A 17,947-nucleotide genomic window follows, 5' to 3' on the forward strand; every position below is an offset into this window, starting at 1 on the left:
TTTTAAGTATATCCTTTTAAGATGATTTCTTTCAAATTTCAAAGAGATCTGAGCACTGGAACTAAAGTTACAGCGCGTTTCTCCCATGTGACCCCGAGTACGTGCCGACCGCTCGTTCGCGATTATCTCAAAATGATGGTTTTTAAAAAGTACCGTTGCGGCGTGCAAGGTTTCTCAAGAACCATGTGACATATCGATCTAATTTTTTACTGGCTACTTGAAAACTACAATATGTCATATTTGAACGAAGGATTTTTGTTTGAAACAAGAGTTTTTTCTGAATTTTTAGACCCACAAACATCGATCTTTTCAGTAAAATCATCATCACTTGCGTAAAAATGTTTATTTAGTCAAATCCTTCGTTCAAGGACGGTGTTATGATATAAACTAAACAAAACTGATATTTTATTTGACTTCAGATGAACCATGAACCTATTTATCATGCTCTCCGCAAAGTGTGTAAGAAAAAAAGTCAATTTCTCATTTTTAAAACACCAAGGCGAGCAAAAACTATTATTTACATATATCAAACATCCTTGAAGGTGTATTGAAACATAACAGAAAACTACAATTAAAATTAAACTACAAGAGTGAAATCCCACAATAAAAACAACAATAAAGGCGTGTTATTAATTATCTTATTATTTAATTTAGCTACATATATCTGTATATATCATATATACAATCATATCACATAAATTTATAGAATGCAACTTATGTAAAACTATAAATATTTTTTGAATAGGCATAATTACATACATACATACATTAGACGTACATATAAAGCGAATTCAATACGATTTAAAATATATTGATTTGATATTTCAATAAGCTTATGTTGGATGATATTCTATTTGGTTGATGAATCCGGAAAAGCCTCGCGCGGCGGCACAAAACTCAACATCATGATGTGACGCGTATAGGACTTGGTAGCCCTAAATAATATATCAGTGCCATGTAGGCGATCCAAAACGCCCAGCACGCCAAAGCAATTGTTGAATCTGTTAAACAATAAAAAAATAATAATTCTAGCCGATTAATTCCCACAAACACTGTTTTACTTACTTTAAGTGATGAAAATCGTGTGCCTCTGGACTGGGAAAGAAGGGCAGATGATAACCGGAGTGTGCGTTAAGTGTCGACAAAATGGCCAGAGCGAACCACATCCAAGCCGTAGCCACGTGTGTGTTCATTAGGAATACGCCAAGGAATGGTGGCAATAGATTGCTGAAGATATGCTCTATTGGGTGGCAATATATTGCAGTCACCGCTATTGGCGCTGTCCATTCGTGGTGCTGTTTGTGTATGAATTTGTAAATATGTTTGTTATGTAATAGCCGATGTGAATAATAAAAGCCCAGCTCCTCCATCAGAATGCACACGGTCAGCTCCACGCAAACCCAGTGGAATGTAGGTAATTCACGTATCGAGTTCGGACCACGCAGCGTCATTAATTTGTAGCTGAGGAAAGCGAATGGAATGCCAACAAATACTTGGTTGCTAATTACACGCCAAATAACCTGGTGATAGAGTTAAAACGGATAAATTATGATTAGTCATCAATTACAAGCGATGTGCAACTTGGTATAATGTTTCATATTAATATTTACCTTCATTAAACGTTCCCTCTCAACCGGTTCATTCGTGCCTGGCTGAATTTTGTATTTGCGCAGGAATGCTGGACGGTTAGTCATGTCCATGAAAGTGTAAATACCACCAACAAACCAATAGACTATCATCGAGAATATAGTGCTACCGAATACCCAAAGGATCATGGGATCATCGCCTGAAAGACATGTAAATAAACGCATGTAAAATATACTAAATATAATACCGACTTTTGAGTACATATAGCCACGTATTTTCTTATATCTGAGTGTGTGTACATATGTATTTAATTATGCTTATATTTTGTAAGTCTAATAAGGCTTTAAATGTAAATAATTGTAAAATTTTATAAATATACTATAAGTACTTATACAACGTCAGGCCAATGTTTTGGGGAACCAAAAAATTTTATAGGAATCAGTAAAACAGTTTAATTAGCTTACATCAGCAAAGCAATTTAATGATTTAAGTAATTAAACCAACCGGTTAATGATTTACCTTTTAAAAATTTATCTATTAATCACGTCCCATAATTTCAAATTATTTTTTTTATTAGAAGGGGCAGTAAACTTTCAGCACAGTAAAGCGGCGGAAGTTGCATCATATACATGATTAGTCAAACGAAAGAAAATATTTTATTCTTCGGTATATTTTAGGCCTTATTTGTTATTTTCTAGAATAAAGAAGCAGTTTTTTTTCAAAACTAAAGCGTAAATATGCTTCAAGCACCAATATTATTTTCAGCTCTATTTTTAAACTCTTGCAACATGTTGCTACAGAGTATAATCGTTTTGTTCTCCTAACTGTTGTTTGTAATGCCTAAAACTTATTGAGATAGCTATAGAGGAGTGAAAATTGAGGAGTGAAACGTTGTACACAGGATCCTTGGTACTATGGTGAAGTTAATATCGCAGATAGGCGAAAACTTATAAAGAGTTAAAAAGAAGCTCCAAATTAAAATTAGGTTAAGTGAAAAGCACTAGTGTCCCTAAAAATTTAAGGGCGTCGCTCCGTCCCCTTATAGATTTAATGTGCATATCTCATTAAAAGTATCTTGAAAACTACTAAATGAGCTATAACTCACCAAATGAATGGGTTCAGCATTAGAGTCAAGAGTACGGATGTTCTATATTGGGCCGGTGTCAAAATTGAACAATGAGCATGGTGCTTTTAAGGTACTATATGCCATCTTAAGCATAAATTTGTCAAAATTGTATAATAACAAGCCCTCTGATAGCGATGCTATGATTTCTGGTGTCTATAACTGACTCTTTATCGAAAATACGGTCTATCTATGAGACATACTTGTATGATTGAAATTCAGAGATAATTTTTTTCTGATTATTATCTATCCTCTTGTAAAAATATGTAAAATGGGCTCGATAGTACTTTCAGTCCCCATATACTTCGTATAGTGATTTCTGACTTTCCAGTTGAGTTCAACAATTGTATATATGTATGTATGTACATAGGTCAATATGTGTGATATTAAGAAAGCATGTAATTAATCATTTTCTTAAGGGTGAGGGTAAGGTTTTAATGGTAAAAAATTACTTTTTTGCGAATTTATTTCTTAAATATGGATTGATTAATTTTATTCGGACCTTTTGCATATTATTAAGACGACGATTTTGACGATATGGGGTAATTTTCCTTTCTTTCACCATTTTAGTTTATAAATTTTAGACGCGTTTTTCTCAAAACTATTTTTTCGAAGTCCGTTTTCATTGTCGTTTCAAAACTACTTGACCGATTCATTTCAAACTTTGTACAAATTTTGGACATATTATATAAAATACAGCCCCCAACGTTTAGTAATTTTTTGCATTAAGGGTGTTTTCCACCCACATGGCCACCAAAAATATTTATACGAAAAAAAAAAATTATCACAGAACTAGGGGGGGAATTTTGGATTATAATTTAACTAATTTTTCTTGGATTTTTATTTTTGGATAATTTCCAGCCGAGTTATACACCGCAAAGTGCTTTTATACCCTAAACAGGGTATATTTAGTTTTTCACGAAGTTTGTAACATTCAAAAGGAAGCGTCGGAGACCCTATAAAGTACATATATAAATGATCAATATGTTGAGCTGAGTCGACTTAGCCATGTCCGTCTGTCTCTCTGTCCGTCTGTCTGTCTGTCTGTCTGTATATATACGAGCTAGTCCCTTAGTTTTTAAGATATCGTTTTGAAATTTTGTAAATGCCATTTTCTCTTCAAGAACCTGCTCATTTGTCGGAACGGACAATATCGGAACACTAGAATATATAGCTGCCATATAAACTGAACGATCGGAATCAAGTTCTTGTATGGAAAACTTTGACATTTGACAATGTATCACCAAATTTGGTATAGATTATTTTCGAGAGCAACAATGTAATCTCCGAAAAAATTGTTCGGATCGGTTAACTATAGCATATAGCTGCCATACAAACTGAACGATCGGAATCAAGTTCTTGTATGGAAAACTTTCACATTTGACAAGATATATTCACGAAATTTGGTAGTGATTATTTTCTAAGACAACAGAGTAATCTCCGAAGAAATTGTTCGGATCGGTTAACTATAGCATATAGCTGCCATACAAACTGAGCGATCGGAATCAAGTTCTTGTATGGAAAACTTTCACATTTGACAAGATATATTCACGAAATTTGGTACAGATTATTTTCTAAGACAACTATGTAATTTCCGAAGAAATTGTTCAGATCGGATTACTATAGCATATAGCTGCCATACAAACTGAACAGATAGTTACTAACAGAAATGCACCTGTGAAGGGTATTTAGCTTCGGCGCGACCGAAGTTAACGTTTTTTCATGTTTCTTTCTCAAGAAGTTCTGGGAGAAGCTCTGTTACCGGCTTATGCTTCAATATTTCTGCATGAAAAAATTACCCTAGATTGTCAAAAGTATGGTCAGTAATGTACAAAAGTTCCGAATAAAATTACTCAATCCATATTTAAGAAATAAATTCGCAAAAAAGTTTTTTTTTTACCTAAAAATCCTTACCATGTGATTAGCAACTTCAAATAAAAGCAAGATAGGCTTTGTTCTTGAGCGACTATAGATAGGTCTTTACTTGATATTGTAGGTAATTTCCTTAGTTGATCTAACAAATGAATAAATTGGTAAACATTCTAGAAATGAAAATAAAACAAATTATTGATAACATAAAATTAATGACACTTTTAATATTAATACAGCATTTGCCATTTGAAATATTTTAATTTTCAATGAACTCCATAATGTTTACCATAATACATTTAATAAATATAAAAATTAGCCTACATTACGGCGCGAAGATGTACTTATTAATATGGAGACTTTGGGAGAAAGGTCATCCAAACACGAGCGTTTTGTTAATTGGTAACGAAGCTTATGTTATTAAGTGTCACATGCATTTGTATATACCCACTATGTCATACATGAGGAGCTTAAACTTATGTTTTTGATTGTTTGCCTCTTTGAACATATGCATATGTATGTATGTAAAGGGTGATCCAAGTAGAATTAATTTTTACAATAGCCAAGCTGTCATGTGATTTCTGTTCAGTATTGTTTGGTATGTTACCATGGAATGACTTACGCCTGAACAACGTTAACAAATCGTTCAACTTTATTACGAAAATTCACCTCGACCTTCCCAAGCGACATCGGTTTGCTCTATGGGTTCTTGAAAAACTTCAAGAAGATCCGACGTTTTCGAGCCAAATTTTGCTTAGCGATGAGATCCATTTTTGGCTGAATGGGTACGTAAACAAGCAAAGTTGCCGCACTTGAGACGAAGAGCAACCTGAAGAAATTCAAGAGCTGCCACTTCATCCAGTAAAAACAATACTTTTACGTATTTTGTAGGCTGGTGGAATCTTCGGTCCATACATCTTCAAAAATGATGCCGGTGAAAACGCAACCGTCAATGGTGACCGTTAACGCGCCATGATAACCGACATTTGATGCCTGAAATTGAAGCTCGTGATCTCAGCTACATTTGGTTCCAACAAGACGGCACCAATTCCCACACATCGCATCAGTCAATGGATTTGTTGAGAGAATACTTCAGTGAGCAGATAATTTTAAGTTTTGGGCCGGTCGATTAACCACCTAGATCATGTAATATCACGTCGTTAGCCTTATTTCTGAGGAAATATATAAAGTCTAAAGTTTATGCGGACAATTTAGACCTTGGAGCAAAACAAGGCGTGTCATTCGCCAGTTATCAGTCGAAATGCTCGAACGAGAGATCTAAAATTGGACTCAACTGATAGACCATCTGAGACGTAGCCGCTACCCACATTTGAAAGAGGTAATCTTCAAAGAATAAATGCCAAAGAACGTTCTTTTGAATGATAATAAACATTGTTTATTAAATTTGAAGTTTCTGTGTTTTTTCTTTAAAAAAATAGGGAACCTCGAAATGGATCACCCGTTATTACTGCTTATGTATGTGTTTTAATAAAAGCCGAGCTTCTTTGTTGCGTTGTGTAGAAATATACGCGAGCTACTCACTCGAATATATTAATAAAAGTTCAGTACAGATATATGTACAAATATAAGTAAATATATATAGTGAACATTAATTTAAATAGTTCTCACCATTTAATTGAATCTGACAAGTGATATATTTCACAGACGTGTAACATTTAGCAAAAACAAATTTTTGCAAATCAGAATTTGTATGTGTGTATGTATGCGTGGACGATACCGGCTTACAGTGTTGATTAAGCATGCAAACAAAAGCAATTGACTCACATAATGCATTTGTAAATACTTGTTGATTCAGTAGAGAATACGAAGATACATACATATGTACATATGTATAAGTATTTTATTTATAAATAAATTGCAAATATACTTATATGTAAATAAAAAATAGAAATTGAAAAGTACTTGCAATTATTACATACAAAAATAATTCTAACAGAATGTAGGCACGTACTTTAGTAAACGAAAAAACAAATACGGATACGTATGACAGCTACCGCAATAATTCGAATATAAGTGAAAAGCTTCCAAAACTAATTATGACTAAGAATATTTACAAATATTTATGAGCAAAGAAATAGGTGTGTACTTAAGTGCATTTGAGATGTATGTCAATACACACGTGAGTACGTGGGTACGGTAATGGGGCTCGTTCTGCTTTTTTCAAAAGCTTTTAGTATTTATATGTACGTATTTATGGTTTGTTTTGTTTACATTTTTCTTAGCGACATGGTTACAATTAGAACAAGAATGACCGTGACCATCACAATCACGCGTAGCAAAGAAGATTAGATTGCGGTGTTACAAAAATACATTTACACATATACATACATATGTATATAGTATATATAGATTCCATACATACAGTGAACTTCGAGTAAACGAAATTTGAGCAGAAATTGTTAACAACGAGAAAGACTGAAATTATACTACTTTACAATAAAATCAATACCATATGATAATCAAATTTGACCCGGACTGTTCGTGCAATCCGAATGTTCCTGTGAAAAGATATGCCAACGTAGTTTGTTTTTTAGTCCGGGACAAATTTGATCAGATAGCATATAGTAGTTAATAATTTTCAATTTAGATTTATGTAATAATCCAATAAGTCCTTTTGACGCAATTACTGATTTTGAAGAAAAAATCTAATTTTTAATTAAGTTCCGGAAAAGATTGTATTTACGCAGGGAAATACTATACCATGTCCAGTTTTTTTTATACTCTGGCAGCCTGTTGCGACAGGCAGATGGACTTAATCGGGCTTCTCCTACCCCAGAAACCGGCATTAATGCCATAACTAAGCAGTAAATTAAGACATAGTATAACTGGCATTTGGCATAGGTGAACGCAGTAGCAAGGAGCTACATTGAAAATATGTATGTGCGTGGCCACGCCTTCTAATAAGTTTTATGCACATATGTATCTCCTAAACTACTAAAGCTATAACAACCAAATTTGTTAAGGTCGAATATTATAAGAGCTCCTATCGATAGTGTGAAAATGAATGAAATCGGAAGATACCCCCGCTTACTCCCCATATAACGGTAATGTCCAAAACTTCTAAACGCTCAATAAATCAATAATTAATTACGCTAGAAACATTAAATTTTATCTCCGAGATGGTATGAGAGGGCCTTATGGAAACCGGAGTGAAAAATGGACGATGGGTGTGGTACCGCTTACTTTTTGGTGAAATCACATTTGTATCTCGGGACCCGATAAACCAATTTCGGTTAACTTTAAATTTGCACTAACAATTTTTTAACAAAAATTGACCAAACCCAACCTAAACTGATCCAACACCCTAAGTACCAAATATGTGGACGCCAGTATCTATATTTGACTTTTGATCGATCAATGTATGAGATATACAATTCCAATTCAGACATCATCATTCAGTATTTTCTTGAGCACTCATATACCTATAATGTATAATATATCGTCACCTGAAATGCAAAATAACGTAACAACATTTTCGGAAATTTACAGTGGCATGAATGAAACACGAAATAAAATGGAACATATGTAAGTGAAACAAAATTTTAATATTGGTTAAAACTGGTTTATATCTGACCGCAGAACCAGAAAATGTGGAACATATGTAATATTATGCATGTAATTTGAAGTAGTGAAGCGTAATCAATAAGACACTCAATTTCGACTTTTTTGATGATACGTTATTTTGCATTTCAGGTAACGATATATAATATAACGGCTAATATTTGAGTTATCCCAATGAATATAAGTGTTTTACTCATAACAGGGTATCTTTGTGCCTAAAATAAATAAAATTGTACGGAAACTTGATCCTAGTATTTTCGAACATCTAGCTGACTTTGCTCCATATGAATGGAGATTATATGTGGGGTACCTTAAGGAGTTGGGGGTAGTCAGAGCCACGAAAAAATGAGAATTTTCAGTATTTTGTTTTTTGCTATTAAATCGTGTTATTTTACAAAAATAGTAATAGGGCATTAGTATAAAATGTGTTGATTTGAAGTCACGAAAATTTCAAGAAAAAAATTTAATTTCCAAAGTTATAGTTGTTTGTGTTGACCCTATTCCAAAAAAAGGTACTTATGGTGACAACCGTAAGTCCTTAGAGATTCATCTAAAATCAATCGGATGAAAAAAATTAGTTTTATAAATAGGATATCCTGGGCCTGGTCGAAGGATTTTTTTCTTTTCAAAATTAACAAAATGGCGGCCTGAGGAAATTTTTTTCTAAATTTTTGCGCAAAAATCAACAGTTAATTGGTCTTAAAAAATAGAAATTTTCGAAAAAATAAAAATCCTTCAATCAGTCCCGAGTTTATTATGTATTCTAAAAGCTGTATAAATTTCATTACAATCGACTTAGCGGTTTTCAAGTTACAATTGTCACCAGTTCAAAAAACATAGTTTTTAGAAAAGCTCGTTTAAAGTTTCACACTAGCGCTTTGAAGTGCCCGAACTCTCTTTGTTATTTGTCGAATAACTCAAAAACTAATTATGCGATCAACGTGAGATTTTCAAAGAATATTTTTAAGATATTACACTTTACGAAATTGCAAAAAAAAAAATAATTTTTTGAAAATTCTGATTACTCCTAACACCTTAATGAAATCCAGGGAATACTTTTTCAGTACATGGTATAATAATAGTTCGTTGATAAAATTAGGTCTATACTACCCTACCCACATACTACGCATAATGATTCTCGTTTTCCTAACAAAAATAATTGTACGAGTATGCCGAATTTGTCAGTCAGTGTATATACATATGTATGTTATATAGAGTATACATATGTATGTATATATAAAACAAGAAAAAACGTTAATTTCGGCTACACCGAAGCTAATATACCCTTCACAGATGCATTTCTTTTAGTAACTATGTGTTCAGTTTGTATGGAAGCTATATGCGATAGTAATCCGATCTGACCTATTTTTTCGGAGATTATATAATTACCTTAAGCAGCAATCTATGTCAAATTTCGTGAAGATACCACGCAAAATGCGGAAGTTTTCCATACAAACCCTTGATTCCGATCGTTCGGTTTGTATGGCAACAATATCATATAGTGGTCCGATATCGACGGTTCCGACAAATGAGCAGCTTCTTGAAGGGAAAATGACGTTGACAAATCAAAACGATATCTTAAAAACTGAGGACTAGTTCGTATATACATATACAGACAGACGGACATAGCTAAATCGACTCAGCCCAACATACCGATCATTTATATATACACTTTGTAGGGTCTCCGACGCTTCCTTCTGGGTGTCACAAACTTCGTGACAAACTTAATATACCCTGTTCAGGGTTAGTTTTCGATCCTCTAGTTAATGTTTTACATCTTAAGGTATTGCCCTGACGTTGGTTCTTGCAAGTTGCTAAATTATAAAATATTCGGTTGCACCCGAACTCAGGCTTTTCTTACTTGTTATTGAATAGGTTTAGACTTTGAACACTGAACAAAGAAAAGAAATAAGTATTTACATGTAGTATGTTTCGATAAATATATTAACAAAGAAAGTGTAGAGAATACCTTTCATATTTTGATAAACAGGTATTTACTACATATGTCTGTATGTATGTATATAACAATATATGTATATTAGAAAGTGTATTTGCGCCTATAAGAAATCTTCAAATAGATCGTATTGTAAAAGGCTATTGAGTAAGGGTCTTAAATTATAGAAATCTTTTTCAATAGTTAACGTCCCCTCAAAGAAAATTTCAAACCTCTACATTTTATTATGATATGTCATAAAAATCAATTAGCCGTTCATAAAACGTAGATTAAATCTTCTATGTATGTATGTACCTACTTATGTGTATTTGTAATTATAAAGTAAGACAGATATCTCTATAGAGTAGTAAACTATTACAACACTGCTTAATTATTAACCGAAAGAGCGTTCATGTTAGATTATTTATGGGCTTATAGTTCTCATTTCTTCGAAAAAAAGGATTTAAAGTTTTGCATGTGGTATACGGTATACGTTGTGACAAAAAAGTACGCGGAAATTGTAAATAAAACGCAAAATATTTAATTATTTATCAATATTTATTCTGTCGCCTGCAAAGTAATCCTCACCGGATGTAGTACATTTGTGGCACCGATTTTTCCAATAATCGAAACACTTTTCACAAGCACATTTTGGGATGGCCTTCAGCTCTCTTTTTCTTTTTTTCTTTTAGAAAACGGGTTCCATTTCGATGATTGTTGACTTGTTTGCATGTCAAACTCATAAGCCCATGTCTTGGCGGCAGTTATAATGCTTTACATGATTGAGGGAACAGAATTCAGACAATCAAGCATGCCCGTAAGAGCTCTACTTACAGTACTCTTTAAAAAAAAATAAACTTTATCGGGCCGAATCGAGCAATAACGCGTTTCATACCCGAAATATCCACCAAAATCTAGTCGAACGAATTCCCGAGAAATGTCGATCGCTCTTGTCATCTCTCAAACAATTGCCTGACGATTTTCAAACACCATATCCATTTCTTTTTTTTATTATTTTCGTCAGTTGAAGCGGTCGAAAGTTGTCCAGAACGTCGCATGTCTTCAACGATCTCTCGACCGTCTTTGAAGGATTTGTAGCACTCGTAGGCTTGTGTTTTTGATAAAATTGAATCACCGTAAGCCTTTTCCAACATTCGCAGGGATTCCGCCCACGAAATTTGGTTAGAAATATGTACAAAATTTTAAACAAATTCTTTGTTCGAAATTTTTATCCATTGTAAAAACGCAACGCACTACTGAGGTGTACCGACTTAAGCAGCTGCTGTAAACAAACTGGTTAACAGACCGCGCTCATATTTGGCAGAATAATTAAAGACAGTCCTACCAACTTAGCAAAGTACACTTTTTCAAATATTATATCTTTTTAATTACAATTTCCGCGTGCTTTTTTGTCACATTATATGTAATAGTGTTATCTTAAGGAAATTTTTTATATTACAAACTATACAAAATGAAATAGAAGTGTTTCACAAATAGAAATAAAAGTTTATGTACATATGTACATATGTGTAAATGCATGTATATGTAGGTCATTTGGTTTAACTACATTTTTGTTAGATAGTGCATACATACTTATGTACATAAATGTCAATTCAAAACGACGCTTCGTTTAAGCTTTGATAATAAGAATGAAAGCTTCTGCGCAATTAGTATGCCACAACGAAGGCTTAATAGCCGTTGATTCAAAATACATATGTAAATATAAATATACATACTTATATATGTCATATATTTGTATATAAGTATATAAAAGAGATAAAACCTCTATATTGCTTGCTATTAATATTTTAGTGGTTTATTAATCATTGGCTATAAAATACTAGCGTGGCTGGAGGAATATGAGAAACGGCGAAACTAGACATAAATAGTTTGGATGGGTTACAATATTCGAAACTGTTTGCTACTTCTGTCGAAAAAAATATCAAAATCAAAAAGCTTTAAAGATTAAATGTTTCTACTTAGCACAGGGCATTTTAAATTTGACACGAAGTTTGTAACAGTCAGAAGAAAACTTCGTAAACGGCATATATACGCGAACTAGTTCCCCAGTTTTTGAGATATGGATCTGAAATTGTGCACACGTTCTTTTCTTTCTAAAAAGCTACTCATTTGCCATATCGGATCACTGTGACATATTGCTGGCATACAAACGGTTCAATCAAAATCAAGTCATTGAATAGAAACAATTTTTGATGGATAAGATATCTGCTCAAAATGCGATCATTCTACAAAGGTCTTGTTATGTTGTTCTTGTTGTTGTAGCGACAGTGCTTGACCGGATAAAAAATATGAGTCCGTTCCGGTTACGTTGATCCGACTATCATGGGAATAACGTTTTGTTATGTCCTTTGGAGCAGACGAAGTTAAGGTTTTTGCCTGATTTTCACAATCGGTAGACCAGAAATATAATGTTATATATCTTTTTTCAGTAGTGCCAACTTTCAAAAATAACTTTCACGTTTTAAAAATTTCAAATTGTTTAGTCTGTAAGTGCGTATGAATAGCAACTCGTAGCGTGTGAATCTAAGTAGATTATTTTGGTAGATAACACGGATTAGCGTTTACGACCTGATCAGCTACTGCATTAGGTGCTAAATATTGATAATAAACAGACGTCATAAATCAATATTATTGACTATTACGCAAATTCACTTCAAATTTCACTTAGAAGACATATTCCAAACGCTTATTTTGTTTTCAAACTTAAGATCTTAACTTAAACAAAGCTTACTGCGTTCAAAAGACTAAAAAATAATAATGGAGGAAGCTATGAACTTTTATCAGCGATAAACGGAAGAGTGATCCAAATATATACATACGTACACACTTGTATGTTTCAATTTAAATACACACACACCTTCATAATTACACAAACAATCAACACCATTTAAATACGATTAGTGTAAATTCCTTTTGCTGTGCACTTACCTGTTTTATCGATAAATTTATCCCATTGCGCTTGCCAGAAATCGCCCGATGCACCCCAGAAGCTTTGCAAATGCCTGAGTAGAAACATATCCAAGTAGTAAAATTTCTCCATTATCAATGATAGTACAAACGATAATGTATAACAAAAACAAAACAAAATTTTCTTTCAACCGAAAAGGTGCATATATCGTGTATATGAGTATCTATGCCAAGGCTTCCAGTTTAAAACTAAACCAAGCTGAACTTGAAACGAAAGTCGGAACTGCAATGCTAGGTACCTAGCAAATACATATGGATATGTATGCGCATATGTAATTACAGAAACGAAAATGGAAAATCACTAATAAACAAGAAAAAATGCACTAAACGTAATGGAAGAATGTACGTTGGAGAACCGAAATTCTGGACGGTTGTTAAAAGAATGTCAACTGGTGCCTGTGTTGTGATGGTCGAATGTATGTTATATATGGTGCATAGTAGTTGGAAATTGACGGACAGAATGGGTCTCAATGGGCTGTGCAGTGATCTTTGCGCTCCTAACGAAGTCTAAATCAAAACAAAGCGATCGGGAGATTTTACTCTCACCAATTAGCACGCACACAGCTATATAAAATTGTATCTATGAGTATGCAGAGTTGTAAATAGAGAGAGCTCGGTCTCTCTCTCTCTGAGGTGGTGCACTGGAAAATTGTTGCTATGTATTGGTTGACGTTCAATTGCGACTTACACTTTTGTAATGCAAGCCGCTCGCGCTTACAATACAAATATGTACTCGTGCCTATGCAAACATACTATTTGACTGACCCGCAAGGAAAAGTTAAGCAATTTTCCCTATACAAATACGAGATGACTTCGTATTGACACTCAGCTTCTTGTCAAATGGACCTTTCGACTTTATTACTTCTTGTCAACTGTCTTTACATTAGCATTGAATACAAACTTGAACTCAAAATTAACAAATACAGAAAATGAATGAAAATGAATACATAGACGAAAATGAACAAGTGTATTAGTATATGTAAAAGAAATAGAGATCACACGTCATAGTGATGGCAATATGAGCTATATGTATCTCACTAACACATTATTGTTTCTTAAAACTCAGAAGAAATGTTCTGATCTGACTGTTTCTTCTTTTCGCCAATTGAAGATACCAAGAGAAGCTAGGTCCTTCTCCATCTGGTCCTTTTAACGGAGTGGAGGTCTTCCTCTTAGCACCTGTTGACAATAGATATTAATCTGTAGGAAAGTCGCTATCGCGCTATGAAGAGTTTTCTTTTGTTCCATTTCTAGAGAAACGCTGTAGCGACCTAATAATTTGAATTTCGATTTCAAAATTTGAGAGAATGTTTATTACATTGTATACTATCCGATAATGCACCAAAAAAAAAAACGATTTCTTGAAAATTTTACACTGAGACGATCCCATAACTTCGAGCCTTACGTAAAGTTCGTAAATAAGTATTTTATTTCAAGTCTTAAGCTTTGAAGAAAAAATCTTACATTTACATATTTGAGCGTAATTTGTTATATGAGCCATTCACAATGGTAAAAGTGGTCTAAAGTGTTTAAGGCGAAACTTGGTAGCTCTCTTTTCTCAATTCAACTAAATTTGTTGACAAGAGGCAATATGTGATCAGAAATATTTATAACGAATCGAAGACGGGTAATGTGAGAATATCACCAGCCCAACAATTTCCGGCAGGGATTGGCTTTGCAGAGGCCTATTTGTTTACATGACAAATCCATTACTTCTTTGTGAAAAAATACAAAAGCCTGTAGGAAAATCAAGTAGTCAAAAGTCAATTTAAAAAAATTTAATTTGCTATGATTTTTATGTTTTCGGATGAAGGTTTATGTTTGATTATAGATTTTTAATTCAGAGAAACAGAAAGCCCTTATTTTAAGCACCTTCTGTCGAAGACAACCTCATACCTGCATATTGCGTCATTAGATACTTTCGTTAAGTCACTAATGCCACACTTTTCAGTCTTCACTGTTCATTTCGCCTCTAATTCTGTATTTTAATACGAAACCAGAATATTTGGAAAATACCGTTATGCTTTATACTTTCTCTTTTGGTCGGTTACATTTTTGTAAGAGTTGTAAAAATTAAATCGTTTCTTATATGTATGTGTATATGGATATGTACATACTTATATGTAGCTGTAGGTTTTTCAGAGAGAGCGAGAGCGAACTTAGGTATTATATACATACATATATTTATCGTATATACATATGTTAGTATATACTGAATTATATGCGTAATTGTGCAAATTGTAAACAATATTGGCGCAACGTCAAAAGTAAACAATCGGTCAAGTGCGGACTGATAAAATATGTCGACATACATACATGTATGTATGTATGCATGTACATATGTATATAGGGATTAAATGCTAGTACATGTGCGTATGAATGTAAAGGAACCTGTATGCTTGAATCGATGTATTAATGTGAATGTGTGTGTTATGTTGTTAAATATGAAAAGAAAACCTAAGAAGAAAGTAGTGACAAAGGCAGCGGCATTTCACTTTTGAACATGTGTAGATACATGTACATATGTATGTAAACTAACATCCATACATATGTATAAATATATGTGTATACTTTAAGATATTTTTGTTGCGTATAAACGGAAAATATACTTATGTACATACATATGTACATATATATACACATTGTTTATGAATGTTGTTTTGAATCAGGTGGAAGGCAAAGCGGTCATTAGCATTTCATTGAGCAGTGAAATATATGAAAATTCTTTTATTTCATTTGGATTTTAATACGTGTAACGTTAAAGCAGAACCAAGAAAATACAACTTTATGGATGCAAATACGACTTTAAGTGATTTTGCCACCCTTGCATAAGTTTATTTAGCCATCAGAGTTATTGGTTCAAACACAGGCATATTTCAATAAATTATTATAACGGAAAACATTGAATGACTACGATACAACTGTCGCTCAAAAATGCCGTTAATCTCCAGTTAACTTCTCAGAAGTGTCAAAGCTACTTATAGAGAGATTACTCTGGATTTGAGGGACGTCATATTTTTGTCGGATTAAAGTGCGATGAATGAGCGGATTTTGGTGACCAGAAGTATTTCAGTGCCATACTGCTGCTTGTAGTTAACAGTGTTTTTTTCGAATATTAGACGATACAAGGTGTAAATTCTCTGACCTGTACAGGGTAGTTGAGTCTACTTCAAAGTTTCTTGCACCCATTCCCTAAGTTTTTGAAATATTGATCTGAAGTTTTGTTTTTTTTTTTGAGATATCGATCTGAAGTTTTGCACACTCATCCTCTCCCCAAGAATTAGCTCATTTATCAAAATCGATAACGGAACATTAAAGCTTACCGATTGACCGATCAAAATTGAGGTATGGAAAACTGTTTTATTTGACAAATTATCTCACCAAAATCTGGCATAGATTACTGTTTACAACAACTCTACTTCTACTTCTTCAGATCGGACCTCTATTTAGCATATCGTTGTCATACAAACTGAAACGTTCAAAATCAAATTAAAGATCGGATCTTTTATAACATTTTATGTCATAAGAAATGCATCTTCGGTTTAGCTGGTTTTCTGTATAACTGTACCCTTAAAGATATCTGCCAAATCACAGTCTTCAAAAGGCTTATGAGTTTTCAGGTGAAGATTTTTCTTAACTCTTGTGGTAGGACGTACATCAAATTACTACACTATTGGAGTCAATTTGGAGATTGTGGTATGGGTCTTAATTTTCTGAGTCATTCAAATTGGGCAAAGTCGCCATATGTCCTAACATAAATTGTGGCAGAAATATACATTAATATTTGATGCCACTAAATTAATTAATGAGAAGGTAAAAGTAATCAGTAATGTGTATGACGTGAGAAAACATGATTATAAGAAAACGAAAATAACTTTGAATAAGAGGATATACATATGTACATACATACATATGCACCTTTATGCGTAATACTCACCAGGTAAGGACGTTCCGAAACACAATAAATACTGCAAGTGCACAAGTTATAATGAAAATGACACTGTGTAAAGATGACAACCAGCGTCGCTTTTTAGGCTCCATTGGTGGGGCATAACCAATACTTGATAATGGTGATGGGGGTGGGGTATAATCGGAATCATCACCAGCAAGCAAAGCGATGCTATCGCCATGTGCATCAAAATCAATACGTTCCAAATGCTTTTCCGATTTCTCACTGTGCGCTGTTGTTCCACCGGTATTACCACTTCCTTTATCGTTAACACTGTTTCCACCATAACTACACCCACTAGCTGGAGTTGGTTGTGCAGCATTGGTTTCCGTAACTGTTTTTATATTATTCATTGAATTAGCGTTGCTTGCGTATGATGAATTTGTTATTGTTGTTGTGGTATTAATTGAAGTTTTTAAATCGGTGGCCATATTTAAATTTAATTTGTTAAGTATAGCTTGTTGAATTTACTACAAATTGGTAATTGCACTGATTGTTTATATTTGTATTTAGTAAATTAAAAAACGTTTCCAATTATTTTACTTGGCTCATTTTTCGTAGTTAATTATTTCAAACTAGTATGTAGACTTTACTGCATATGTATGTTAGTATATCTAAATTAATTAAACTAATCACCATTTTTATGCCAAATCGATAATTTCAGAATATATTTAGTATAATATAAAAATCGATTGTTAACCACGAAAATAGGTTATCTTCTTCCAATCGCTACCGCTGCTGATAAGTATCACTTTCGGTTAACTTCGTTAGTTTTTCTTAACTAGAATAATGATTAATTAAGATTTTCTATATATTTTCCAAATTATTATATTATTGTAACCATAAAAATGTACTGCAAATGTCTGTCTCTTAATGTGAACAAAGGACACGAATTGCTCACATCAAAACAAAAACA

At 33.4% G+C, this 17,947-nt stretch overlaps 1 protein-coding gene across 1 annotated transcript; it reads right to left on the minus strand.

Annotated features, from left to right (window-relative positions):
* Window positions 1-624: 624 nt before the first annotated feature.
* LOC105222570 (fatty acid hydroxylase domain-containing protein 2) lies at window positions 625-17,909 on the minus strand. The gene is made up of 5 exons (XM_049454532.1): window positions 17,020-17,909; window positions 13,044-13,117; window positions 1,611-1,786; window positions 1,066-1,520; window positions 625-1,001 (listed from the first exon to the last, which is right to left on the minus strand). Exons 1-5 carry the CDS (start codon window positions 17,460-17,462, stop codon window positions 851-853), a joined length of 1,299 nt encoding a protein of 432 aa, XP_049310489.1. The 5' UTR covers window positions 17,463-17,909; the 3' UTR covers window positions 625-850.
* Window positions 17,910-17,947: the final 38 nt, after the last annotated feature.

Source organism: Bactrocera dorsalis, chromosome 4, assembly GCF_023373825.1.
Source record: "Bactrocera dorsalis isolate Fly_Bdor chromosome 4, ASM2337382v1, whole genome shotgun sequence".
In the NCBI taxonomy this organism is placed as follows: domain Eukaryota; kingdom Metazoa; phylum Arthropoda; class Insecta; order Diptera; family Tephritidae; genus Bactrocera; species Bactrocera dorsalis.